This window comes from Tubulanus polymorphus, chromosome 5 (assembly GCF_964204645.1).
Source record: "Tubulanus polymorphus chromosome 5, tnTubPoly1.2, whole genome shotgun sequence".
Lineage (NCBI taxonomy): Eukaryota > Metazoa > Nemertea > Palaeonemertea > Tubulaniformes > Tubulanidae > Tubulanus > Tubulanus polymorphus.
Window position 1 is genome coordinate 22,180,437 of NC_134029.1, and position 24,529 is coordinate 22,204,965.

The 24,529-nt window shown below is 37.8% G+C and overlaps 4 protein-coding genes across 7 annotated transcripts in view; 3 read left to right on the forward strand and 1 right to left on the reverse strand.

The window, feature by feature from the left end:
• The window catches only part of LOC141904926 (THO complex subunit 2-like), a 55,811-nt gene extending 42,914 nt beyond the window's left edge, over nucleotides 1-12,897 (forward strand). For 2 of the 4 annotated variants that reach the window (XM_074793551.1, XM_074793555.1), the window contains 29 exons: nucleotides 2,923-3,095; nucleotides 3,423-3,621; nucleotides 3,734-3,897; nucleotides 4,188-4,289; nucleotides 4,381-4,465; nucleotides 4,550-4,643; nucleotides 4,725-4,805; nucleotides 4,907-5,003; nucleotides 5,412-5,529; nucleotides 5,618-5,797; nucleotides 6,326-6,490; nucleotides 6,566-6,631; nucleotides 7,054-7,148; nucleotides 7,233-7,359; nucleotides 7,694-7,835; nucleotides 8,144-8,304; nucleotides 8,757-8,885; nucleotides 9,065-9,262; nucleotides 9,733-10,027; nucleotides 10,111-10,267; nucleotides 10,393-10,550; nucleotides 10,636-10,914; nucleotides 11,048-11,079; nucleotides 11,210-11,245; nucleotides 11,417-11,476; nucleotides 11,882-11,963; nucleotides 12,046-12,191; nucleotides 12,479-12,528; nucleotides 12,621-12,897. In XM_074793551.1, coding sequence (XP_074649652.1) covers nucleotides 2,923-3,095; nucleotides 3,423-3,621; nucleotides 3,734-3,897; nucleotides 4,188-4,289; nucleotides 4,381-4,465; nucleotides 4,550-4,643; nucleotides 4,725-4,805; nucleotides 4,907-5,003; nucleotides 5,412-5,529; nucleotides 5,618-5,797; nucleotides 6,326-6,490; nucleotides 6,566-6,631; nucleotides 7,054-7,148; nucleotides 7,233-7,359; nucleotides 7,694-7,835; nucleotides 8,144-8,304; nucleotides 8,757-8,885; nucleotides 9,065-9,262; nucleotides 9,733-10,027; nucleotides 10,111-10,267; nucleotides 10,393-10,550; nucleotides 10,636-10,914; nucleotides 11,048-11,079; nucleotides 11,210-11,245; nucleotides 11,417-11,476; nucleotides 11,882-11,963; nucleotides 12,046-12,191; nucleotides 12,479-12,528; nucleotides 12,621-12,654 — 3,705 coding nt within the window. In that variant the 3' untranslated portion in view covers nucleotides 12,655-12,897. The remainder of the gene's footprint in view (nucleotides 1-2,922; nucleotides 3,096-3,422; nucleotides 3,622-3,733; nucleotides 3,898-4,187; nucleotides 4,290-4,380; nucleotides 4,466-4,549; nucleotides 4,644-4,724; nucleotides 4,806-4,906; nucleotides 5,004-5,411; nucleotides 5,530-5,617; nucleotides 5,798-6,325; nucleotides 6,491-6,565; nucleotides 6,632-7,053; nucleotides 7,149-7,232; nucleotides 7,360-7,693; nucleotides 7,836-8,143; nucleotides 8,305-8,756; nucleotides 8,886-9,064; nucleotides 9,263-9,732; nucleotides 10,028-10,110; nucleotides 10,268-10,392; nucleotides 10,551-10,635; nucleotides 10,915-11,047; nucleotides 11,080-11,209; nucleotides 11,246-11,416; nucleotides 11,477-11,881; nucleotides 11,964-12,045; nucleotides 12,192-12,478; nucleotides 12,529-12,620) is intronic. The other 2 variants (XM_074793552.1, XM_074793553.1) reach the window with 2 other exon arrangements.
• A 1,521-nt stretch (nucleotides 12,898-14,418) lies between these two features.
• Nucleotides 14,419-18,272, forward strand: LOC141905079 (isocitrate dehydrogenase [NAD] subunit alpha, mitochondrial-like). The gene is made up of 11 exons (XM_074793818.1): nucleotides 14,419-14,461; nucleotides 14,799-14,840; nucleotides 14,953-15,039; nucleotides 15,230-15,402; nucleotides 15,826-15,955; nucleotides 16,059-16,192; nucleotides 16,475-16,577; nucleotides 16,670-16,734; nucleotides 16,814-16,895; nucleotides 17,120-17,272; nucleotides 17,369-18,272. The coding sequence occupies exons 1-11, from the start codon at nucleotides 14,429-14,431 to the stop codon at nucleotides 17,450-17,452; spliced, it is 1,086 nt and encodes a 361-aa protein (XP_074649919.1). The 5' UTR covers nucleotides 14,419-14,428; the 3' UTR covers nucleotides 17,453-18,272.
• Nucleotides 18,273-18,531: 259 nt separating this feature from the next.
• LOC141906038 (PCNA-associated factor-like) lies at nucleotides 18,532-19,469 on the reverse strand. The gene is made up of 4 exons (XM_074795186.1): nucleotides 19,350-19,469; nucleotides 19,095-19,172; nucleotides 18,853-19,015; nucleotides 18,532-18,776 (listed from the first exon to the last, which is right to left on the reverse strand). Exons 1-4 carry the CDS (start codon nucleotides 19,384-19,386, stop codon nucleotides 18,659-18,661), a joined length of 396 nt encoding a protein of 131 aa, XP_074651287.1. The 5' UTR covers nucleotides 19,387-19,469; the 3' UTR covers nucleotides 18,532-18,658.
• A 36-nt stretch (nucleotides 19,470-19,505) lies between these two features.
• LOC141905193 (activating signal cointegrator 1-like) lies at nucleotides 19,506-24,374 on the forward strand. The gene is made up of 12 exons (XM_074793990.1): nucleotides 19,506-19,585; nucleotides 19,971-20,109; nucleotides 20,188-20,322; nucleotides 20,418-20,550; nucleotides 20,632-20,750; nucleotides 21,287-21,483; nucleotides 21,984-22,344; nucleotides 22,805-22,971; nucleotides 23,265-23,386; nucleotides 23,472-23,569; nucleotides 23,645-23,741; nucleotides 23,817-24,374. Exons 1-12 carry the CDS (start codon nucleotides 19,506-19,508, stop codon nucleotides 23,882-23,884), a joined length of 1,716 nt encoding a protein of 571 aa, XP_074650091.1. The 3' UTR covers nucleotides 23,885-24,374.
• The last annotated feature ends 155 nt before the right edge of the window (nucleotides 24,375-24,529 follow it).

A 24,529-nucleotide genomic window follows, 5' to 3' on the forward strand; every position in this document is an offset into this window, starting at 1 on the left:
CGAATCATGTCTCCTTTTCATATCACCCTGATAAAAAGACTTTAATCAAATTGTGATATCCTGTCCACCCGGATGGCCGCATACCTGGAAAGTCCGGAAATTTTCCTTAAAAATGTGAAAATTAGGGAAATTTGTTGAGATTACACGTAAAATCAAACAGTTTCTGTCTATGTCTTACGTATTTGACTGGGTTAATCGATTGGATTCTTAGCAGATCAGTCAGGGAAAAAAATCTGTCAAATACAAGTGGCCATCCTGTCTACACGGGTCAGGGTTAATTAGGAGAAGTTGTTTGTTGGTTTCTAGCTGTTTTAGCGAAGAACGTTCGTATCCGAAATGAGAAAAAAATGACGTCGCTGATTTTTTCAACGAAACGCAGTAAGAGCCGGCAACGATGAGGAAAATGCTGTAGTCGTTATTGAGTGATATGAATAAATGATGACCTGGACATTCCTGTTATTCCTACTGGAACGACATTTATTTGTCGTCTATAAACAAGGGGACTATGTTATTACGTATTTCCATTTATTGCCTGCAGAATTTGCCAGAAAATTACCTCGCTTATGAACTGGCCCAGAACAGGCCTGAGAAGAATCTGGCGCGTGCTTTATTAGAGAACCTGTTCACAATGTAAATCACCCAGTTGCTACTAATGAAGATGCTGTGGCAAGTGAGGGGAGTCACTTCCAGAACCAGTTAGCATTCACAGCATTGACCAGTGCAAAAAATTGGCACGGCTTGGTTTCGATGGTTTTGATCGGCGAAATTTGACCTGTGTTTCTGAGTTTTTTGGGTGGACCAAATCAGACATGAGTTAAACAGGCATGAGGCATTTGGCACCAGGCCAGGGCTTAATGTTTCACGAGTCAAATTGAGCCCCGGTCAAAAACGCTTATGTAATCGGGACGATAGTAGTGTATAACATGGTTCCCACTGAACAGGGAAATTGGGAAAAACTTGGGAATCTTGAGACAATAATTCCCGGTTTGGAAATATTTGGGAATTTGAAAAATTTTCCTCAAATCAGGGAAATATTTGGGAAATTCATTACATTTCACATATTGCATTTGCCAAGGGCAACTTTCTTCAGCAATTTCCCTTGAAAATCACCTTTATCAACCAGTTACCTCTAAAATGTTCACTGTAGCATGACGATATGTGTTCATTTGCATTTGGGAAAATTGAAAAATCAAACATGAAATACTTGGAAAAACTTGGGAATTTTGAATTTATATAACTGTGGGAACCATGGTATCAGATGGATATCGTATCAAGCGTGTATCAGCAACTAGTAACGGTCAGTTCATTGCCAGTAACAGTAATGCGTCAGGGGAAATATGACCGAGGAAAGTAATCATTGCGGTTGTTCGTTAGCCCTGTATATTATTTGTCTGATATTAACCTTTTGTTGGATACAGATTTTTTGCACAAAACATTCGCTCGGTCGTTTGTAACATTCCAACTACGCCGCGATACACGGCCGTATATCTCAACTACTGCATCGACGCTCGCTCGATCTATGATTTTTTAAGCGGGATGGATTTTTTCGAACCGGTGACTGATGATGAAGGATGCCTAGAACAGCAACGCGACTATTGAGATCACGCCGCACTGATATACCGACAATTAATGACTGGTTAATACAGACTTCATAGCACGGAAACCTGAGAGTGCATTTCTCTGTCAGTTCGTCGTTACACAATGTAACGCGCTGCGGTGATTTATTTCAATAAATCAACAACGCGCGATATACGCTGCTGCCGCCGATATTCGGACGGCCCGAGATCAAATTAATGGACCAAATGATTGCCTCATAAAACAACCTACACGAATTTGCTGGCTCTAAGTAACTGCAACGACTACTCGAAAATACAAAATAAATCTCGTCGAGTGCGAGAGAACGCGTCTGCTCGACGTGTCAAATTTAGTATCGCGTTCGAAATCGTCGTTTCAAACGCTTGAAATCGAAAATTCGAATTCATCGACGCGTTGACCTTGAATTATTGAATTTACTAATTCAAGGTCGATAGCCTATTCGAATTTAGTTCGTTATCACTTCGCGAATAAACGACCTACGGCGTTATCAAACTGAAAACATTTCATAATTAAGCCGGCGCCCGGGATAAACTATCAGACGTTATTGAAACGCCAACCTTGAATATTCCTCTCGTACACACGAGTGGAAGCAGACATTGCGGTTCCTTAAAAACCTTTGGGGGGAGGGAGGGAGGGGGATGAGCTTTGAAAATATCGCTCTATCGTTTGCATTTCTAGGTCGACCGTTTCGCGAGCTCGATTTCCGGGAAAATGAATTCGTCGTTACGATCACGATCGACGCTGTTTATTCGCGTAGAAAATTGCATCAAAGGCGGACATTAAATTCGCTGTCTAATTCGATTATAATGATAAACTAGGTTAATTCTGTTTCACTGAAATTCATTGGATTGCAGATTTCTAATTCTCACGTTTTCGAAGCTGCCCCGGGATCGGGGGTAACCGCGAGAGGTAGAAACGTCGACGATGGAAGTTACGATCGCGCCGATTCCGCCATCGGCGTTATTTTCGTTTCTTTCGAATTAATACGACGTTTACTTTTCTTGTATCGGCAACTTTCGTTTCTCGCTCTTAATCAGCTACGAATCGGAAAAGATCTGAAAAGATCTGAAAAGAGACGGTCGTTAATGAAGCCTTTTCGACTGATAGCTATATAAGTACGTTATTAATTGGTCAGTGCATGGAACATACCGGGCACTTCACACGAATAATTGAATTGTAGATGCCTGCAGCGGTTGTAGGTGTCTACCCGGGTATGCGCGTACGGTAACATGAGAGTAAATAATCGGGGGGGAAAAAAATCCTCGCGTGTTTGCGTCGTTTTGTTTAAACTTGGATTTTCAATCAAATGGTTGTGTTTACTTGCAGTACGTTTACAACCAGAAACTCGGATTGATTGAAGCGCTGTTGAAAATTGAAGATTGGGAACAAGCTCAAAACGTAATCAGTCGGTTGCCTCCGTATTTTGCTACCTCACACCGTCCTGTCGCTCAGGCCCTATGTAAAATGGTCCATAACGTGATGGAGCCTCTTTATAGAAAGTAAGTGTGTGTTTCAGCGGAAGGGCGTTGAATTATGGGCTGGTTGTTAATCAATGTTTCTGGCGCCGCCACTTCGCGAGTTGCTTATGCGCTTGACTCAACTTCTACTAAAGATGTTGATCTCATGTTTTGCAATCGATGATTTTGATCATGTGCGCCATCTATTGGATAAAAAGATAGCAGAATTTCCTCGTTTATCAAACTGACGAAAATAGAAAAAAAATAACGAATATCGAACATTTTATAAATTCAAGTGAATTGTACTAAAATATTATTAGAGCTTTCAGCAAACAATAAAAATTTCTGGTATAATTTTCTCACTTTCAGACATAATGGTTTACCAAAAGCCCTCACGCAAAAGACTCACTCGCAGCAGTTGCCTCCATCCAAGATTCCTCAGGCAGAAACATATCACGACCTTGCGACTAAAGTGTATCCGATACTTTACCACCTCGGTCCTCATCTTAGCTGTGATCCTATATTGATGGTGAAAGTAATGCGAATATGTCGCCAATTCCTTTCCAAGGTAGGCACAAAAACAACCATTTTTAATCCCTAAACGAAACGCAGCATTTTTTTTGTTCGGAGAAGTATAATTGATGGACTGCCTCACTTCTCTCATCGTTGTTGTTTTATAGTGGAAAGATGAAAAAGAGAAGAGTAATAACATGAAAGACGTGTATTACGGTATGTTAACGTTGATTGATGAGGTCATTCTACCGAGTCTGTCTCTATTGGACGGTAATTGTTGTATGTCGGAAGAAGTTTGGTGCCTCGTAAAAATGTTCCCGTATGAATACAGGTAAAAAAAAGAGACGCATCAATCTCTATCTTTATCCGTTATAGACCCGTAGCAGTTTAAATTAAGGAATATTATTTGGCAAAAAAACTATCGCACTTACAACAAGATACATTTATATTGAATTTGTTTGTACCGGTATATAGACCTTTGTTATATCAAGAGAAATGTCATAAAGCAGCCATATCTGAGCACCAAATTATAAGCTTTTCCCCATTCTGCCACACTACGGGCCTGCATTATCCCTAAAACTAACGCTAACATGGCATCTATAAAAATTCTGCTACTATCAGGTATCGTCTGTATGGACAATGGAAAAACGACACTTGTTCGAGTCAAGCTGTACTTATTCGTTTAAAAGGAGATAGTATTGAGAAAGCTAAGTATATACTGAAGTAGGTATCTCGATTTCTGCTGTCTACGGTCCAATTACGCGCCGGTACTCGTTCATTTATTTACGAATGTTTTAAAAAATTCTCGTTGCAGACGCCTGACGAAGGAGAACGTGAAACCACTCGGTCGACAGATCGGAAAACTCAGTCACAACAATCCGGGAATCATCTTCGAATATGTAAATTTTTTCCTCCGATTCTTAGAAATTCGTATGAATATGACGCGTTCACACGGTACATTATAACGTCTGGTATTCTCGCAGGTTTTGTCGCAGATACAGAAATACGATAACTTCATCGGGCCAGTGGTCGATTCGCTGAAATACCTGACATCGTTATCGTACGATATACTGGCGTGTATCCTTTTCATACGGCGAATAAAACGACTAATACGCCTAAGACTTTATCCTCGTTCGGTTTCTTTAACGGTTTGAATAGATTGTATTATCGAAGCGTTGGCTAATCCCGAGAAAGAGCGCATGAAATACGACGATTCGAGTCTATCTACGTGGATTCAAAGTAAGAGAATTCTTTATGAGAGTAGTCGCGTCATTCGTCATTTATTATGACCGGCAAAAAAGTGCGGTTTAATCGAAATTTGTCTCGTATGATTTTTCCAGGTTTGGCCAATTTCGCTGGTTCTATATGTCGTAAATATCAGATAGAGTTGGCTGGATTGTTGCAATACGTTATCAATCAGCTGAAAGCTGGTAAAAGGTGAGCAGTGTACATGTGTATTATTATACATGTGTATTATTATTGTACATGTGTATTATTATACATGTGTATTATTATTGTACATGTGTATTATTATACGCAGTCTCATCACTATTGCATAAATGAAAACAGATATTTTCTACAGCATGAAATGTAGCAAAGTTTGCAGAGTATTTGCCCTCATTTTACCTCGGTGAAGCTACTATGCACCAGTAGCAAAAGTCTGTACTTTTAGTAAAATCAGGTCAACCTCCATAGTACTATTTGTCTTAACAGTTTAATGATTTTTATTTGCCACATGGTTAACACAGCTGCTCCACAACTCTACTCGTTTACCTGTCAATACACTTTACACTTACACTCAATAAACTGAATTGATGATATTTTTTTCTGTTTTATTTTTCTCAGTTACGACATGTTGATATTAAGGGAAGTGATGACCAAGATGTCCGGTATTGAGGTTACGGAAGATATCAGCGATGATCAACTGGCTGCCATGGCTGGCGGAGAAAATCTCAGGATCGAGGTACATGATCTCTAGACTCCTTAAGTCGTAAAGACCCATTCTTACGATTCAAATCTAAAAACCGTTCGTGTTGTCGTAAAATTTCTAGGGAGGATATTTTGCTCAAGTTCGCAATACGAAAAAATCATCGACCCGTCTTAAAGAAGCGCTTCTAGAACACGAGTTAGCCTTACCGTTGTGTTATTTAATGTCGCAGCAAAGAGACTGCACGATATTCTCAGACGGACCAAACAGACATAATAAACTAGTCGCGAAACTATTCGATCAGGTAAAAATTCGATTTTTCGTACCGTTTATTTTTGGCGTAAAATAAATCTTATGAATATTTACTGTCAACCTCGGTTAATTCATCCACAGTTAAACCATGCTTAATTCGTATCCAATTCGTCCTCCGTAATTCGTATTTTCACTTCCATACACAAATACGTGGTCCTTTTGTTCAATTTCTATGCGTAATCCATATTAGCTGTCGATAACATAAATTTGTAGTGAAAAGTAATGTAATGGTGTGTGATGATGGTGCCTGGTTTGGGATTGGGGTTTCTTGTTTCATTATTAGTAGCCACATAATTTTGAGTAGGCAATTCTAAGATCTGTTAAACCGTTAAGTACAAGTTATTGTTCGCTTAATCATATTTCACATGAATTATAGTTAATTTGTAGAACTAAGCATTATCTGCTATCTGCACATCACTGAATCTGTACTAAATAGCTCGGGGCCTGAGCGATATTGATTAACCGAGGTCGTACACGAATAAATTGTACTTTATGTATATATGTATGTATTTTCTGACAGTGTCAAGATACGCTCGTACAATTTGGAACATTCCTCGCCACGCAGATGAGTACCGATGAATATATTAAAAAGCTTCCCTCCATCGGTGAATTAGTCAGCATATATCATATACCGCCTGATGCAGCGTTTTTCCTAGCTCGTCACGCCTACACGCATTCGACTAACGTAAGTTTTCGCGCGTCGATTAACGCCCGGGAAGAGTTTCGATAGCGAGAACGAATTTTTTGTTTTAAATTCTAGATGAAATACGAGGAATTGCGTAAACAAGATAAAAAAAACAAGGAAGAAGACACAGATCAGAAAAAGGTACGCGCGAGAACGTTGAACTCTCCTGGGTACAGACGCAGGATAAACTCATTTGTTTCTATTAGCAATGTTATAAATGTGGCTGGTTTTTAAGATAAATCTTCACGATTGATCATAGAAATGGCACTGGGTCTAAAAAATTGACATTGAACAAGAAGTAATCCGGGTGGCCACTGACCTGGAAAACCTGGTAAACTCAGGGACTCAGAAAAATCTAGAAAAAAATTAGGGAAAACTCGGGGAATTTGACAAATTTTGTAAAAAATCCTGGGAAACTAGGGAATTTAGATACATTATTGACCATGCTAGAAATTCCATGGATTCACCCACGGAGTTTACTGATATAACAAGGGCAACTCAGGGAATTTTTAATTTGGCGGAAAGTGGCCACTCTTGTAATGCATAGCTTTATGATTTTATAGACAACAAGATACCAAGAAGCGGCTAATGCGATATTATCAAGTGTGATAGATTCCGTTCGACCATTATACACGGCTAAAATATGGGATGAACTCAGGTAATTATTGTTTTGAATGTAACCCCATTAATTTCTGTTGAAGTTCTCGATAATCATTTTATGTTCGTCTATTTCTATTTATAGCCCTCAGTTTTACGTTACGTTTTGGACGTTAATGATGTACGATATCGAAGTTCCAACGTCCGCGTACAGCAGACAACAAAAACAATACGACATTCAAATCAGTGCTATAGAATACAATCACGATCTTGTAAGTCAATCATCGCAAAAAACTCATGGAATCAAAAATCTGGAAAAAAATCAGGGAAAACTCTGACAAATTTTGTAAAAAACCTGGAAAACTCGGGGAATTTGGATATATTTTTGACCATTTCTTTATCTCTACTTGAAAAAATTGAAACATTTTAACATTCCTCGCATTTGTTCAGGGAATTTTCTGTTATAACATGGCAAAATCAGGGATTGTAAATTGGCAGAATGTGACCACCCTGATCATTTGTCCCGACCATGAAATAGCTATTCAATCATTACAAATTATCCTTCAGATAAACGTGAAATGTTTTTGATTGTCCGATTACGTTCAGGTACAAAGTAAGAAGAAGAAAGAAAAAGATCGATGTACTCAGTTGATCGAACGTTTACGCGAGGAGAAAAAGAAACAAGAGGAACACGTCGTACGAGTGATAGCTCGGTTAGATCAGGAACGCGAGTCCTGGTTCACTCAGAGTAAGTTTCCATTTCGTGATTTATTCGATGAATTTTACTTTTTCGTAATCGATTCGGACACGTCATAGCCTGTGTGGTATATACATTAAAAAAAACCCCAACATTATTGATGATTAACATAGTAAAAGCTGTTACACTCACATTTGGGTTGAATGCTTCTTCTACCCCTCCTTAGGAGATTTGCTTGAAAATTTGATCACATAAACCTTTGGGAATAAGTGGAATCCTTCTATCCAAAACATCAACGTATAATATTCAAAGTTTATTTTCTTGTTTGCTAAATCTGAAGAATATGTTGAATGTTGTAGAGGGTTCGACGAAGAATGAGACGATCACTCAATTTCTACAGTTGTGTATATTTCCTCGACTCTGTTTCTCTGGACTGGACGCCGTCTTCTGCGCGAAGTTTATACACATACTGCACCAGCTGAAAACTCCAAACTTCTCGACGTTGATATGTTATGATCGAGTGAGTTTTGTGATTTAAGTCATAATGTGGATTTTTAATCATAACCGATGCTATGGATTTATCCTCTTCGTGTTTCCCAGTCTGATACAGCAGGCTCCTACGACTCCTTGATTCCTTGAAAACTCCTAAACGGAAAATCTATATAAAGGTGCTAGAAATTCCTTTTATTTGAGCAAAATGTCAGAATCTCCTTTAAAACTCCTTCAATTTTGAGAAAAAGGCAATAAGAAATTTTTGTCTAGTTCGTAGTTGAACAGTAAACTGTGCTTAAACCAGTACAGTTGGGACAGGCGCTTCCTCAAAATTTGAAATTTTATCCTTTTAAATTCCTTGCAAACTCCATATATCCAGGAATGACTGATCTGTAGGGACCCTGTACAAACCCCAGTGTTCTGCGGTTTTATTGCTCAAGTTTTCTCTAAATGTGTTTTCACATCTATTTTTTGCTTAAGATATTCTGTGATGTTACGAACACTGTGACGTGTTGTACCGAAAATGAAGCTCATCGATACGGCCGATTCCTCTGCTCGGCGCTCAATTCAATCATGCATTGGCATGCCAATAAACTGCTCTATGATCAGGTTTGTTAAAAAGACGTGTTTTAGAAACTACGGGTTGAATTGAATTGTATGATTATTAGTATATAATGATATAAATACCGGTACAAGTCTTGTTATCAGAGAATGAAAAAGTTTGAAATTTGAGATTTTGAGTTTTCTCGAATTTGAATCGATCGATTGATTGATTTATTTTTTTGTAGGAGTGCGCTCAATTTCCCGGTTTTGTTACCGTATTCCGTAAAGGGGCCGACAGTAACAACAAAGCTGATCAGTTGGAATATGAAAATTATCGCCACGTATGTCACAAATGGCACTATAGGATCACTAAGGCGATGGTCGCGTGTCTAGAATCTGGGAACTACGTGCAAATCAGAAACGCACTGATCGTTCTGACGAAGGTTTGTTTTAGAAGAGCCGTTTTAATCTGGTGTTGAATCAGTAAACGTAAAGACAAATAGTGGTTTGAAGGTTAACTAGATTTATTTGAAGTATATGAGCTTAGTGCGTAGTAGTATAGCTTCATCAGATTCATCTATCTGAAATAAATCTAGTTAACCACCATCAAAGTCACGTTTACAAAGGTTTATGAAATTTACTGCTCGATGATATGAAAATACAGAAAATTTGAGCTTAATTTTTGGTGTAATCTACATTTTCAATGTACTTCAAAGCAATTATCGGCGTTGATAGAATATTGACATCCACTCTGGTCAGGGCCGAAGATACATGTATTTACAATGGGTGGCAGATTTTCAGAGGAGTGGATGTGAAAATGAAAGGGGTGGCCGCCACTCTAAAACCTGTTGCGGAGAACACTTGAGAATGTATCGTTGATTAGAAATTTTTAGGAGTGTTTTTCTATTTTCAGATATTAACCCATTACCCGCGGGTTCAGCAGTTCGGTCAGGCTCTCGAACGACGCGTCGAACGAATCAAAGAAGAAGAACGCGAAAAACGACCGGATATTTACGCGATCGCGGTCGGATATTCGGGTCAATTGAAAAGTAAAAAGAGCACGTGGGTCGCCGAACAAGATTTCCATATCAAAGACGTGAAGGAGGCGCCGAAACTGTCGACGGTGAAAACGACGAAGACGGTCGTCGAAAACGGAACGTCTGCCTCCTCTTCTTCGAAGGAGAACAGTCACTCGAAGAAGGATGATGGTTAGTGTTGTAGTTCGATTTTTGCAGCGGATTTCCGCCTAAAAAACGATGACGTATCTTGATCGTTTGTGTTGTATTTTTAGTTAAAGATCGCGATGGAAAAGCGAAAGAAGGCAAGAAAGCGTCGGAAAGTAAACCGTCGGTGAAAACTGAAAACAAAGCGCATTCTTCGAGTAAATCGACGTCGAACAGCGTCGATTCTAAAGTCAACATTCGCGATATGAAAAAGGAGCCGTCGAGGTAAATATTCACATTATTGAAAAAATGCTTTCTCTTCGAAACAATAACTCGGCGGCCCGAGCTAGTCAAATAGAAGTCGCCACCTTGATTATCGGTATTCACTACAATTGTTAATCAATTTTTAGTTCAAATTCCAAGTCGTCGAGCAGCAGTAGCAAGGAGACGAGAGAGAGAGGAGAGGACAGGGCAAAAGTTAAACGTGAAGCCGAGGATCGACCGCAGAAAGAACCGAGAGATAAAGAACGTGGTGGTCACGGCGATGGTAAGGAGGACCGAAAATCGAGTAAGTTTTTGTCGAGAGAAACTCGACAAATTTTCACTTCGGTAATTTAGCTACGACTAATGATTCCATTTTATATCATCGACAGGCGACAAAGAAAAGTCTCACAGTCGCGAGAAAGAAACGAAGGCGTCTCGACAAGAAAAGAAGAAAGAAGCTCGTCGCGAAGAGAAAGAGCGCCGTAAAGAAGAACGACGCGAACACGAAGCGGAACGCGATAAACATCACACGTCGACGCGCGACGATCATCCGCATAAACAACAATCACTGGACGATCGTTCTCCGAGCGTCACTTCTATCGGTAGTCAGAATTCTCATCGACGCAGTGTCGAAAATTCACCTCGAAATATTGAAGATAGAGATAGAGGTAAACATGATTCACTCGCAGAGTTCATACCGCGTCTCTTTACATATCTTATCATAGAAGAATGTAGAATTGGTCGGTGGTTTTGTAATTATTCCAAGTTCGACATCACTAATGTTTAAAACATTTATTTCAGATCTTAAAAGAAGAAAACTTGATACGACTAAGGTAGAATTTCAATTCTAACGCTGATATATTCTATTATATTCACCTATCCTTTATACCTTCCCTTTCTCGCACACCTAACCGTAAATCAAACTTCCTCTTACGATAGCTTTTCGAATTCATTTGATTACAGGAAGATGATTTGTCTGGTAAAGATATCGATCTGAAGGTATGTGTCAAATCTGTCCCCGTTAATCAATCAGCTCTGAAACTTGATTCTGTGAATTCCTCCTCTATTCTGTATCCTCCACGTGGCTGGTGATGGTCGAGTTATAATGCTATTTAAGTACTGGACATAAACATAGAGGTTTTATACATGAACTGTATTTATTTTCTAAAGAGTCCTCAATATGAGAAAGAAAGAGATCGAGACAAGGAAAGAAAGTTAGAGAGGAAAAGGGTATGTTTCTTGAGTCTGATCCGTGTTTACAGTAGACTCCGCTAGTCGATTGATAGAATTGGATTGTTTCAAAAGAAATCACCAATATCTCTGAAATTTGAGCTCAATTTGGGGCTAACTAGAATTGATATAACTCTATTAGGAGCTGAGAAGAATTTTTACACAGTCCTTACCGAGTCAATTAGAAAATACTGAATGAATAGTTACAATCGTGTAACGTTTATGTTGAAACTTAGAAAAACTTATCTTATTAATGAGCATTTTATTCAATTATCATTCTTATTATGTAACATAATGATAATTATGTTAGATAATAATTATTATTTAATGCTCTTAAACGCGGTACAGAGAATAAGATGATAACGATCGATCATAATCAATCAACGTAATAAACGCTGTTTTCAGGATCGTTCATCGGATATTGAAGCGATTGAAACGAAACGCCGGCGGAACGATGAGGCGTCCACTTCAATATCATCTACTCCAGGTATGAGTCGTTCGTACGAAATGAGACATAGAAATTTGACATTATTTTCATTACGCCGATTCGTTCTGGTTTTCGTTGACAGGTGGAAGGTCGAGTAAAACGAATGGAGACAATATCAGCGGTACAGAAACACCGCATTCGATACGAGATAAAGAACGTAGTCGCGATAAAGCACACGACAGATCGTATTCTGAGAAAAATGAAGACAGAAAGATACACGTTAAAAAGGTATGAATTTAGCATCGCGATGTTGATAACCGGTTGGAAGTATGTTTCTGACCTTTATACCATCCAACTGGGATATATATCAAGACATAGCAATTTTCATGGTCCATAAAGATCCCGCTGGTCTCGAGTCTATTGTATTACTGTACAGTCAACCCCTGATATACTACTGCCTACATTTCTGTTCCCAGAAAAAACCTGTTGTTTTATCGGGGGTTGACTGTAAATGCAGATGGTTAATCTACGTATCTCCTGTTACCGGTAGTAAAAGACGTTTTTCATTTTTTCAGGAACCAAAAGATCACGAATCGCCTCGAGACAAAGAAAGGAAAGATAAACAGTATCCTTTTTCGAAAGCGAAGCCTTATTCGAAAGTTCCATTTCCTTCTCCCTGATCGTGTCATCGATAAATTTCCTTAACTCTGTCGCTAGCGGATCGACAAGTGCCAAGAAATCGAAGAAATGATGAAAGCTTTCTGGTTTTAAAGTCTTAGAATTGTGTACATACATAGATTGATAAACGAATAAATAGAACTCTTTGTAAACATCCAGGTCACTATAAAACTGCTGTGTTGAATGATAAAGATGCAGTAATTTATCGTAATGTATACCGAATCTGTACATATTTATTGTTGCCATATATTTTCTGGGTCGGATGATTATTTAATATTCTCTTGTTTTAATGGTAATTGGCATACTGATACCTTCTCTTTGTATATGTATGTATGTATATATATATATATATATATATATATATATATATATATATATATATATATATATATATATATATATATATATATATATATATATATATATATATATATATATATATATATATATATATATATATATATACACATGTATATATTTTTAAGGGTCAAAACATTAATTTTCTCCTTTTGATATTTCTGAGAAATTTTCGTACGGCGTATATGAAAACTGTACCGAGTCCTGCTCAAGTCGACAATTTTGAATTTATTTGTAAAGAATCATTTAGGAGGACATTTTCTGCCAATTGTATGTTGAATGTATAACATATTGCTTATTCAAGATTCAAGATTTAGGTCATAATATCGTAAATTCTAAATAGCTTTTAGAATCTCAAATCAAAGTGTGACCTTAAGCGACTTAAACATTTAAAGGTTGAGTTTATTTAGTCCTAAACAGGAACTTGATGTAATTCTAGCCTTTTGTATAATTAGTCCATTAATTTTAACACGTTTTAATAGTAGTTTTTACGAGGAACATTTGACCGTCAGAACAAATCAGAAATCTACATGATGTGTTTGTATAGAATTTGGTATTTTTGTATTATCGATAATAATTTTGTTGGGGAAATGTAGGCAAAGTAAAGGACTTGGATTACATTGTTTTTGAAATGCAAGGAATTGCAGAATCCGATGTAGATATCGTTACTGAGATAACGTTGTTTGCTGTTAGTGTAAATCATGAAGGAAATTATGATGGATTGTTCAATGTGATGATTCTAGTTTGAATGAGAATTTTTTTGAAATTTCCTGACAAACCCGGCCACTGGGGGTAAACTGTAACTGAATGATAAATCATAAACTGCATTTATTTGTATTTTGAATGCAGAGGAAATCACCTGTAATAGATGTGTTGGAATAAAAAGAGCATTTTTATTTAAAAAAAAATCTTGAAGTTCCTGTTTTTACTTATCAGGTTTCAATCAAAGGTCCCCAGGATTTGTCAGGGAATCGAATTGCGTTTGGTCATTCATTCGGTCATGCATATTTTAATGCCGGAAACTGCCGCACTGGTTTGCCCAATAATAGTACGTAAGGCGGAGTGAACTTGAACTTGAACTTATATTTATTGCGCCGTATATAACATTTATACATAGGATAAGACATGCAATAAATTTACAGGACAAAACATTAAAGAATTGTGTGTGGTTTCTGGAAGTTCAAGTCAAGGTCTCACTTTGAAAGCGGCCTGAACTACCAAAGACTACGGTCAACCTACGAGCAGTTAATTGCTCGTAGGGTCAACTAAAATAAATGCAAAAGCCTTATAAAATCCCATCATTATGTCGCATATAAATACATGACCCAAACAGCGAAATTTCGTGACTCGGCAAAAGAAAAAAATGATTTTCGAATTTTCACCATTCCGAATAAACGCACGAATCATTGCTCCGGCCCGCGTTGTATACCAGGTACCGCCTAGTGCTGCCACCAGTCGGGGATATCCTTCCTTGACGTCATTCAGCAAAAATGATGGCCACCCGATCCGCTTGGAAGTCGATGGTTTGTATCCAAATATACGTGTTTTATTCATAAAATCAGTGAGATTTATCTATTTAGATGCAACAAAAAAGTAGAGAAATAATCGGTGTATCTGAATTATGTTTAATATTTGTAATCTGTTTTGTTTAATTCATGATTATTGTGGGTTTCCCCAATAAATAGTGAGTGAGGTGCGTCCCCACCGCACCGCACCGACCGACCATCCGCACCGCCTCCGGCACCACCACCACGATATCTGATCAATCAACTGTAGAAACATTGAAACATACATCTCTCGATTCTGAACTTGAAGTTTTAGGTTGTAATTTACTCATCTTTCTCTTTTTCTTAATTATAGCTCAATGGATTCCAGAGAATTGCAACCCGGAATTATTCTCAAGTAAGATCACTATTTTTCTTTTTTAGAAAATAAATTCCCCTTTCTTTTATGAAAATTAAAAACTAGCATTTTTTTACTCTGAATGAAACTTGCGTTTTTATTTCTATTTCAGGATCGTCGTTTAGTGACGTTGATTCCTGGTGATGGAATCGGACCCGAGATATCGGCAGCTGTGCAGAAGATATTCACAGCAGCTGACGTGAGTTTGATAATGAAATAAGAGTTACATTGTTGTACTTAACCCCTCGACCCAGTTCCACAATTATCTATTTAACTGAACTCACTGTTAAAATAGTGGAGATGAAATGGTTTTAATTCTAGACTAAAACTTGGAACTGGGTCCTAGTGAATATTTATTTCTACAATGAGGTTTATTATTTTTATTTTAGGTACCGATAGATTGGGAACCGGTTGATGTAACTCCGGTGAAAGGTCCTGACGGTCGCTTTGCTATTCCTTCCAAAGCTATCGATTCCGTGAACAAAAATGGGATCGGTTTGAAGGGACCCCTGGCGACTCCTATAGGCAAGGGACATCAGTCTCTGAATCTTGCTTTACGGAAGTACGTTGAATTTCTATATTGGTCTGGGTGTCCGCTTATCTGGAAATCAGGGAATTTTCTTTGCTATAGAAAAGTCAGGGAATAGTTGGGGAGTTTTGTTGAGATAGTCAGATCTTGCATATGAACTCTTAATGTCTCTTAGCAGATCGAGCCAGAAAACAACTCAAAATGTCAGGGAATAGTTAGAGATGAATCAAATTTTAAAAAGTGGCCGCTGTCGATTTGTTTGAAAGTTAAATGATCAATTATCAATTCCGTGTATTTTGAATTGATTATCACCATTAATAAGACACTACTTACTGTGTTCCATATTGTGAAAATATTTCCTTAAGATATAGTTTATTGGACGTGTCGACTATATCCCGATACTCATCTTCATTATCGTCGTATTCTCTTGATGTTAGTGATTTGATGTCTTTCCAGGGAGTTCACATTATACGCGAATGTGCGACCTTGTAAATCGGTGGAGGGTTACGAGACTCCGTATAAGAATGTCGATCTGGTGACGATTCGAGAAAACACCGAAGGAGAATACAGTGGAATCGAACATATTGTAAGTGGCTGCTTAAACACCTCGGGCGCTGGATAAAACGTTTCCCAACCGGGACTAGAATTTCCCCGATGTTGCTTAAACGCTTGTATCTTTGTTTGTTTAGATTGTGGATGGAGTTGTACAGAGTATTAAATTGATAACTGAAGAAGCGTCGCGGAGAGTCGCCGAATTCGCGTTCAGCTACGCGAGACAGAATAATCGCAGCCACGTCACAGCTGTACACAAGGCTAATGTTATGTAAGTGCGTCTCGATACTACATGAACCACACCTGACTATGACTACTATTTGAGAGTAGTTTCTACTGTTTAAAGAACTCAACTACTCCCAACTCTGAAAATCAGAATAATTTCTAGCTCATTTTCAATTGAACCACTATCTTTGTCAAATTACTGTCTTATTTTTTTGTGTGGTAACTCCTACAATAGAGTTATCAGGCAGTCTGGTCTGGTCTGATTGACCTATTCCATACTACATGATTTTGTTGGCCCCAAATTCACGTCATTTTACATGTTTTTCAGGCGAATGTCTGACGGTTTGTTCTTGCGTTGTTGTCGAGAAACGGCTGAAAAATACAAGGACATCAAATTCAACGAAATGTACTTAGACACCGTCTGTCTCAGTGTAAGAAGATGGCGTAGTTTTGAAATCGTTTTTTTTTTAAATGTGAACTAATTGTCTTCAGTATAAAATGTATGTTTCGATTTTCATTGCAGATGGTCCATGATCCAACACAGTTTGATATTCTAGTTATGCCTAATCTGTACGGTGATATTTTAAGGTGAGCTGTTACGATTTACGAATCGTGGCCGTTGCATATCGCGATACATTTTCTAATCCATTCTTTCGCTCAATTTCAGTGATTTATGCGCTGGTCTGATCGGTGGACTAGGAGTGACACCTAGTGGCAACATCGGTGAAAACGGTGCCATTTTTGAATCGGTAAGTTTTGATGAAACATGCATATGTCGATAGACGATTTAAAGAAATTCAATGATTAGTTGATAAGTATAAAACCAACTAAATACAGAATTTAAAACAGATTTTTTTATCAAAGATTAGAATATGTCATGAAGACACGTTATTCAGAATATCTGGAGATACAAATAATATCTGGAGATATAAATAATTTCAGCATTGAATCGGTGACCATTTATCCATTGTAGGTTCACGGCACTGCTCCTGATATCGCTGGTCAGGATAAAGCGAATCCGACAGCGTTGTTACTCAGCGCCGTCATGATGTTACGCTATATGAATCTGCCGGACCACGCGCGACGTATCGAAACGGCTGCATTCGCAACAATCAAAGAAGGAAAGGTAGAAAAATGATCGTCTTTCTCATTCATCCGTAATCGAAACCTCTCGTCGCGTCTCACACAAAACTAACTTCTCTTTTTCGCTTCTTTTTTGCAGTATCTTACGCCCGATTTAGGTGGAAGTGGTTTGTGTTCGGATTACACGAATGCCATATGCGAATACGTTCAAAATATAGATTGAATTTAGACCGTCGTAGTTTTAGTTAGAACGTATTATTAACTCATCAACACGTGAATCAAATCATCGTGAATATTATACTTATGATTTCCTCCAGTATTACTGTGATACCTAATGTTAGTTACTCCCAAAAATATTTAGTTAATTGAATCGATTAGTCTTCGGCAGTGTTGATACGGTTAGGATTGTTGTACTAGATGTTGATTAGTTGAATGAACTTTCTTTTGAAATGAACCGAGTACGTAGTACTTATCTGTGTTCAGTCAGTCATATGTGTATCTTTATAGATATTCCTTTTCAAGGTTCTTCGTGTCCGTTGAAAGTATTTCTGAATTAACGTGTTAATCACAGCTTTCTAATGTTAACAACGCATTTCATGTATATTATCAACATTTTGTAAAATATAATTTATGCGTGTAGAAAGGCGGCCTTTAATATCATATTATAGAAATAATTTGCAATTTTCCATTTACATGTACGACCGCTTTGAAACCGATGGCTTTGCATTATTGATCTCAATGCTGATGAGAGAACGTTTAGGAAACTTCGATCGACAAATTTCTGAGAATACTAAGGATATGAATATTTTTGGACTAACGTTGCTGTTGTACTCTAGTTAGATGCTCTGTTTTGAATGATAGTTAGTCGTAGGCCTTGTAACAAACAGATATACGCTATGTTAATACATCCATCCATGCATTGAAGTCGATTATAATTGTCATTTAATTGCATGCGTATACGCGTCAATATTGTTGATGAAATCATTTGTGTAATATGTTTTTATCCTGGTGTAAATTACTATTGTGTTTATTGTTTTGTTACTACTAAAAATAAAATTGAAAATCTCACAAGACAAGTTCTTCATTTCTTGCTTTTTTGGCATATTATGGATTTTTCTTAAAAAACCTTTACTTGTCCATATATTTCCAGCATACGCAGCCAGGCCGTTCAAAATCTACATTACGCACCTATTAATAATTAAGTCGTAAGCTAACCTATGGAAGGGGCCATAACTCGAATATTTGAAGTCAAACTGCTGCCATGTATTATATAGTTCAATGTAAAACGTTTTATTTGACAAAATGAAATATTAGACAAAAATCTCGGAAACTATAAACATAAGAGCGAAGAATTGACATTTAAATGCATTTATATAGACTTGAGTAAGTAGCAGGTTTCATTGGCCGACGTACAGTGCAGGGGGCGGGGTCAGTCCTCATCGCTGTCGTCAATAATATTGTTTTTAGTAGCTGTTTTTGATGGCGATGCTGAACTGGATGTTGGAGCTGCATCCGCTGTGGTACTGCTTCCTCCACTACTTTCATCGCTGAAAATAAATCAAATCATTCAGTTCCAATTGAAAGTTGATTGATTTACATTTATTCATCCATTTATAGACTTACCTATTACTTTTACTACTCGTTGCGCCGGCGTCTGATGTAGTTTTTTCATTTGGCTTCGTATTTTCCTTATCGCTTTTTTGAAAGAACATGTCTATCGGTTTTTGCCATTCTGGTGTCGGTCTCGGACAGTAAGGGTTACCTCCGGCGTACTTGCCAGCTTTGCCTGAAGAAAAAGTGACAACAACACGGTTTTATTCAGATTTAAAAAATGGGGGACGATATTTGAGTTTTTCATTTTTTACCTCCAGGAGAGGACGATTCTCCGTAACACGACGCAGATGGTGTCGAAAGAGCTTTTCTTGGCGCCTTAGCCGCAACAGCTGAAAAGTAGAGAGAGTTGAGATTTAGTCAAATAATACTATAGTTACACGTGATACTCATAGATGGCGCTGTAGTAAATCTAAAAAGAAATTTTTTTCAAAGCTCTTAAATCTACGTTTAGACACGGAATCGATCGGTTCCAAAGTTTCTAAAGTGAGTATAGTTTAAAGACGAACCTTTTCTGGCACTGTTATCTCCTCTGGTCCGGACCATTGTTTCAGGAATCGAGATTTAATCGCAGAATATCGCAGCAAATTTCCCGGGAACTCGAGTCTCTTCTCTACCGAAATGCGGCCTGTGGATGTGAAGGTCGTTGAGCTCCAGTCTCAAAGATGTCTGCGCCCATTGTGCAATGGATTTGTTCGGAATTGTCAAATTTAATGCAGTTCGAAGCGACCGAAGATATTGCCAGGTATACTGATCAAATTGACAAAAAATTCTCAACGGAGTTCTTAATGATGATAGACTTTCAGAAAAAGGTTAAGTCAAGCGGCAGGGCAGAAAAAATCTAATGTAATGAAAAATAGCTTGACCGACCTCTGTTCAAACTCTCAATTCAGACGACAGGAGATATGCTGAAGTTGCATTTTCTTAAAAAGAATATTTTTTTATTAATTCTGTCTTTCACTTATCTGGCAGAAAGTAATCATGTTAACTTATGGGTTCCCTGTCATAAAACTGTCTAATGACAATGTGTTACCAAAATAACCGTAGTTCTTGGACTGGTTGACAAAAAATTGACAGAATTGCTGACTAAACAATTTTTTGATTGTTAAATTACATCTATCTTCTTTCAGATATATATTAGCTATTGAAAGTAAAGAAGATCTAGAGGAATATATGCTGGAATTATTAGATGGTTCCGAGAAACGAAATACAAAATTCATAAAAGAACTCCTACTGAAATGGCGACCTCCAAATGAAGACGGTTTGAAGGTAACTTGAATTACTTTAATTCTTTTGTTGATCTTGGCTATTTTTGATATTCAGATGTTGGCTATTGCTTCGTTATAGGTATATCAGAAGAACGCTGATGAGGAGTGTTACATCAAAGCTCAGGGAACGACGAAATCAAAAAAGAAGAAATGGAAAACAAAAGCAATCGACCACAATCAGAGCAATGAAATCAATGGAATTGAAAATTCACAGGTTTGAAAGTTAATTTTCAGTCGGAACTTATTCAATGATTGTCTTCAACCGAATAACAGTACGTACAATATCGAGAGAGTTTTATATGTTTACAGCCGGCAGATATAAGTGAAAAGGCTGAGTCGATGAATTTAGATAATTCAACTGCTAGTCATAGTAAAAAGAAGAATAAGTTTGTGTCGTTGTATAGCAACGAAGGCCAGGCTAAGACAATCATTAAACTGCCAGGTAGGTGTGCGCAGGAGCTTTACTTTCACTGTCCTAACAAAGAGAAAAACAATTTTAGAATTGTTTAAATGATTATTGTAGGTCGACATGGTTGCGAATGTCAAGCGTCTAAACATGCTCTGATTAGTAATTGTTTGAGATGTGGTCGCGTTGTCTGTGAACAAGAGGGATCAGGACCTTGTCTTTACTGTGGAAATCTTGTAAGTGTTCGAGCTTTCGATGATAACAGACATGGACCAGTAATAGATTCATAGTCGCCTATCGATGTTGCTGATTCACGTACCTTGATAGCGTCCCTCAGCGATTCCTAGATTTCTCAAAAGCTCCTTCTTAACAGAGAATACTTTTAAATGTGCTTGAAACTCCCTATAATTTTAGCAAAATGTCCAATAATCCTTTAAGGACTCCTTCAACTGAGAAATAGGCTATAAGAAATGTTTAGTTGTGCATGGTAGACTATGCTTAAGCATTTGGGACCAGGATTTTTTCTTTACTGAATTTGGCAGTTACTGAATTAGAGTAGTGTTGTAAAGAATAATGATTGCTTACAAAAACACCGGTTTACCAAGATAAACTACTGATTCAGAAGGAGTCTACAGTAAATGAGATTTGAAAGTGACGCGGACACTTCTTCAAAATTTGAAATTTTCCCCTTTAAAACTCCTTAGATCCAGAAATGACTGATCTTGAGGGACCCTGCTTGAAAATATCTCTACGAAATATCTATCTTTCACAGGTCTGTACTCGAGAAGAACAAGAAATTCTGTCGCGTGGTTCGAAGAAAAGTGAGCGCCTTCGTCAGCAGTTGATGAAGTTACACAAGGTTGAGAACGGCGACAGCGGAGATCTACCACATCAAGCTTCCAGAATAAACGATGGCCTACAAAAAGCTGTAGAACATAAAGAGAAATTATTGGAATACGACAAATCATGGTATGTTGATGAAATTCGTAAGAAATGCAATTGACTGGGTTTGTCGATTCACAGTTTAAATTATGGCTTGTGATTTTTATTCAGCAGCTTGTTAGGCCCTATATTATGAAATATAGGCTTATAGCTGCCAAAATGATCTTTTTGCAGGCTACTGCAGAAAACTTCTTCACCCAGCTACATACTAACTTCAATCATTGTTCCTGAAGATGACTATAGAATAATATTAGGATAAAGTCAAAACGTTGAATGAAATATTAGCTCAAGAAATCCTTCCATTTGTATTGTGGGATTTTATCATATGTTTCTCCTCTCTCTCTTTCTCTAACTCTAATATAAGCCTTCAGCTGCTGTTTAAACAACATATCTATTAATGGCTCGCAAGTAACTGGCAGCTGGGTAAATAATAGTCACTTCAACAACTTATTCTTCGTTTTTGTGGTTTTTCCAAAAGTATTTTAAGGGTAACCTCTCACCGGGTATGTTGATATCTATCTCCTCAGTGCCCGAAGAACACAAGTGATCGACGACGAATCGGACTATTTCGCGACGGAGGGAAACTCGTGGCTGACGACGGAAGAACGTTCGAAGTTAAAATCGCGCGAAGCCGAATTACGCCAACAGCGACATGGCTCGCGACTCGATCGTAAAATCACGTTCGACTTTGCCGGCAGACGGATTATCGACGCCGAAATGGAAAGCGTCGTTAACATGTACGATCGACACGATAAAATCGTACAAGAAGTTCACTACGGCGGCGCGAAGACTAAATCAGTCGATGACGACACGCCGAAGCTTGATCTAAGTGAATTTTCCGATCTTGTCAATCCGGTTTTATCATACACGAAGCAATCGGCTCCTAAGGTAATTGTTCGCTTATTGGTTGTGAAGTGAGAAGATTAATGAGATTTAGGTTTTGGAGCAGCTTTCACAAATCAATGTTCAAATTAAAATCTGCGCTCGTTATGCATTCATTTCCTCCTGCATAGAAAGTAACAATGCTGTTATTGCTGTACCTTTGACCTCTCTTGCACCTTTCACAGTGAGCTTAGAATTAGGCTGTGCACATCGCGTATTAGGTTAGGTCTCAGCCTCTGTGTTAAAAAGTCTGCATTGGCTACCCATGGATGAGACACAGTATTGATTATTAGTTCCTCTTGTAGGGGTTTTATTACTTGCGTGGGAATACTTTGGGCTGTCTTGGACAGATCTTGTTGTGTTGAAAAAAATAAGTCCCCAGGAAACACTCGGTCTTCGTTATCTCATGACAGCGCTCTAGAAGAGAAATCCGTAATTATTGTCATTATTGGATATCTATTTTCAGTATGTGCCGCCGGAGCAGAGATACAGTACTAAAGTTTCGAATCACTCGGAGGTAAAATCTAAAACGTTGAGATTACAGGATAAAGAATTACAGGAAATGGCAGATGATGGTGTTTGCCTCAGTATGCATCAACCGTGGGCATCGCTACTCATCGCTGGAATTAAGAAGTGAGCAGTTTTCAATGACAAGGAATATTCAGTATTCTTTCAAATTTAGAGGATATTTGAAATCTATTTACTCTTGTCACAGTCTAGTCTATGTATTGAAGATCTACAACAAACATCAGTTATAGAGACATTTCGGGTAGCTTCTACCCATCTCCAGAGATTAGATTTCACAATTTTACATTTTTGAAATAATCTCTGAAATGCATTCTACCTGAAACATTAGCATAGTTACTGTAACTTCATTATTATTGATCTGCTGTTTATATTTGAAATATTTGTTTTCGCATTCACAGACATGAAGGTCGTACGTGGTACTCAGCTCACAGGGGACGTCTGTACATAGCTGCTACTGCTAAAACACCAACACAAGAAGAAATCGACGAACTGGAAGAATTTTATAGGCAATTTTACAAGAGTCAGTTGAAAAGTTTATCGTTATTTCGAATTAATTCAAGTTGGTTTATATGGGAAATTTAATCGAGATTTATTTATCGTTTCAGAACCAAGATTAAGGTTTCCTGAACACTACCCGGTCGGGTGTTTATTAGGTTGCGTCGACGTTACCGATTGTTTAGCTCAAGACGAGTATCGAAAACAGGTCAGTAATCCTGCCCGGTTTCTAGATCAGTTATTCTGTTCAAATAATAATCATTGCGGTATTCGTATTCAACAGTTTCCTGGCGGTGAATCGTCATCTCCGTTTGTATTTATTGGTCAAAATCCACAAGAATTACTCGTTAAATTCCCCATCAAAGGAAAACATAAGATATGTAAGTATTTTCCTAATAATATTCCTCATAAGTCATCAGTGCCTTCATTCACGCGTCGAATATGTTCCATTCTAGATAATTTAGAAGGTCACATTCATCAGGCTGCCAAGAAAGGTTTACGACGAGTTGATTGCGACGTATGATAGTTTAGATAGATATTATTAGGTAGAATGTCGGTTTTATGCTGGGCATCGACTGACTTATCAACTGCTCTGTGTGTTCAGTGAGATATATAGCAAGTATGTGAAATTAGGCTAAAAAAAAATTATACCTTCTTTCTCCTAATCGGCCAGTTCATTTTGAAAACAGCAATAGAATTTGTAATCAGTTCATTTCTACAGCTGTTATGGTTAGCTTGATCATGGTTGTTATGTACAGGCAGCCGGTTAACTTTTGAACTCACCAGAAATGAGAAACAAGGTATCAATTTTTTAGCCCTAGATATCAAATTAACGGGTTGAGGATCAACTTCAAAAATCATTCATCTTGACAAACCCCATTAGTGGTTTTGTTTGCATAATATATATTGTTTTTACTTAATTCACTCAATGGGGAATGGGATAGAATTGTCATAATTTGGATTAAGGGTTTGTCATGTCGGGTCAATAGAATGCTTGTGATGCTGTTATGTATTTAAAAAGTCTATGAATAAATCATATATAACTGACCATGTGCAATTTGGGTTACTGTCTGTACTCGTAGTGCTGCGATTCCAACAATTTCATCCTTTGTCCCTCGCATGCACTAGGACATGTTAATTGCCAAGTGATGTTTGATTATTTTTTGAT

Bases quoted from the DNA above. Each gene is read 5' to 3' on its own strand.
- LOC141905079 (XM_074793818.1), top strand. From the start codon at position 14,429: ATGATGGCCACCCGATCCGCTTGGAAGTCGATG. The intron at 15,403-15,825 runs GTACGTTGAATT...ATGTCTTTCCAG, and splicing joins CTGAATCTTGCTTTACGGAA to GGAGTTCACATTATACGCGA. The intron at 17,273-17,368 runs GTAGAAAAATGA...TCTTTTTTGCAG, and splicing joins CAACAATCAAAGAAGGAAAG to TATCTTACGCCCGATTTAGG.
- LOC141906038 (XM_074795186.1), bottom strand. From the start codon at position 19,386: ATGGTCCGGACCAGAGGAGATAACAGTGCCAGAAAAG. The intron at 19,173-19,349 runs GTTCGTCTTTAA...TCTACTTTTCAG, and splicing joins AGATAACAGTGCCAGAAAAG to CTGTTGCGGCTAAGGCGCCA. The intron at 18,777-18,852 runs GTAAGTCTATAA...ATTTATTTTCAG, and splicing joins ACGAGTAGTAAAAGTAATAG to CGATGAAAGTAGTGGAGGAA.
- LOC141905193 (XM_074793990.1), top strand. From the start codon at position 19,506: ATGTCTGCGCCCATTGTGCAATGGATTTGTTCGGAATTGTCAAATTTA. The intron at 20,751-21,286 runs GTAAGTGTTCGA...TATCTTTCACAG, and splicing joins GTCTTTACTGTGGAAATCTT to GTCTGTACTCGAGAAGAACA. The intron at 21,484-21,983 runs GTATGTTGATGA...CTATCTCCTCAG, and splicing joins TTGGAATACGACAAATCATG to TGCCCGAAGAACACAAGTGA.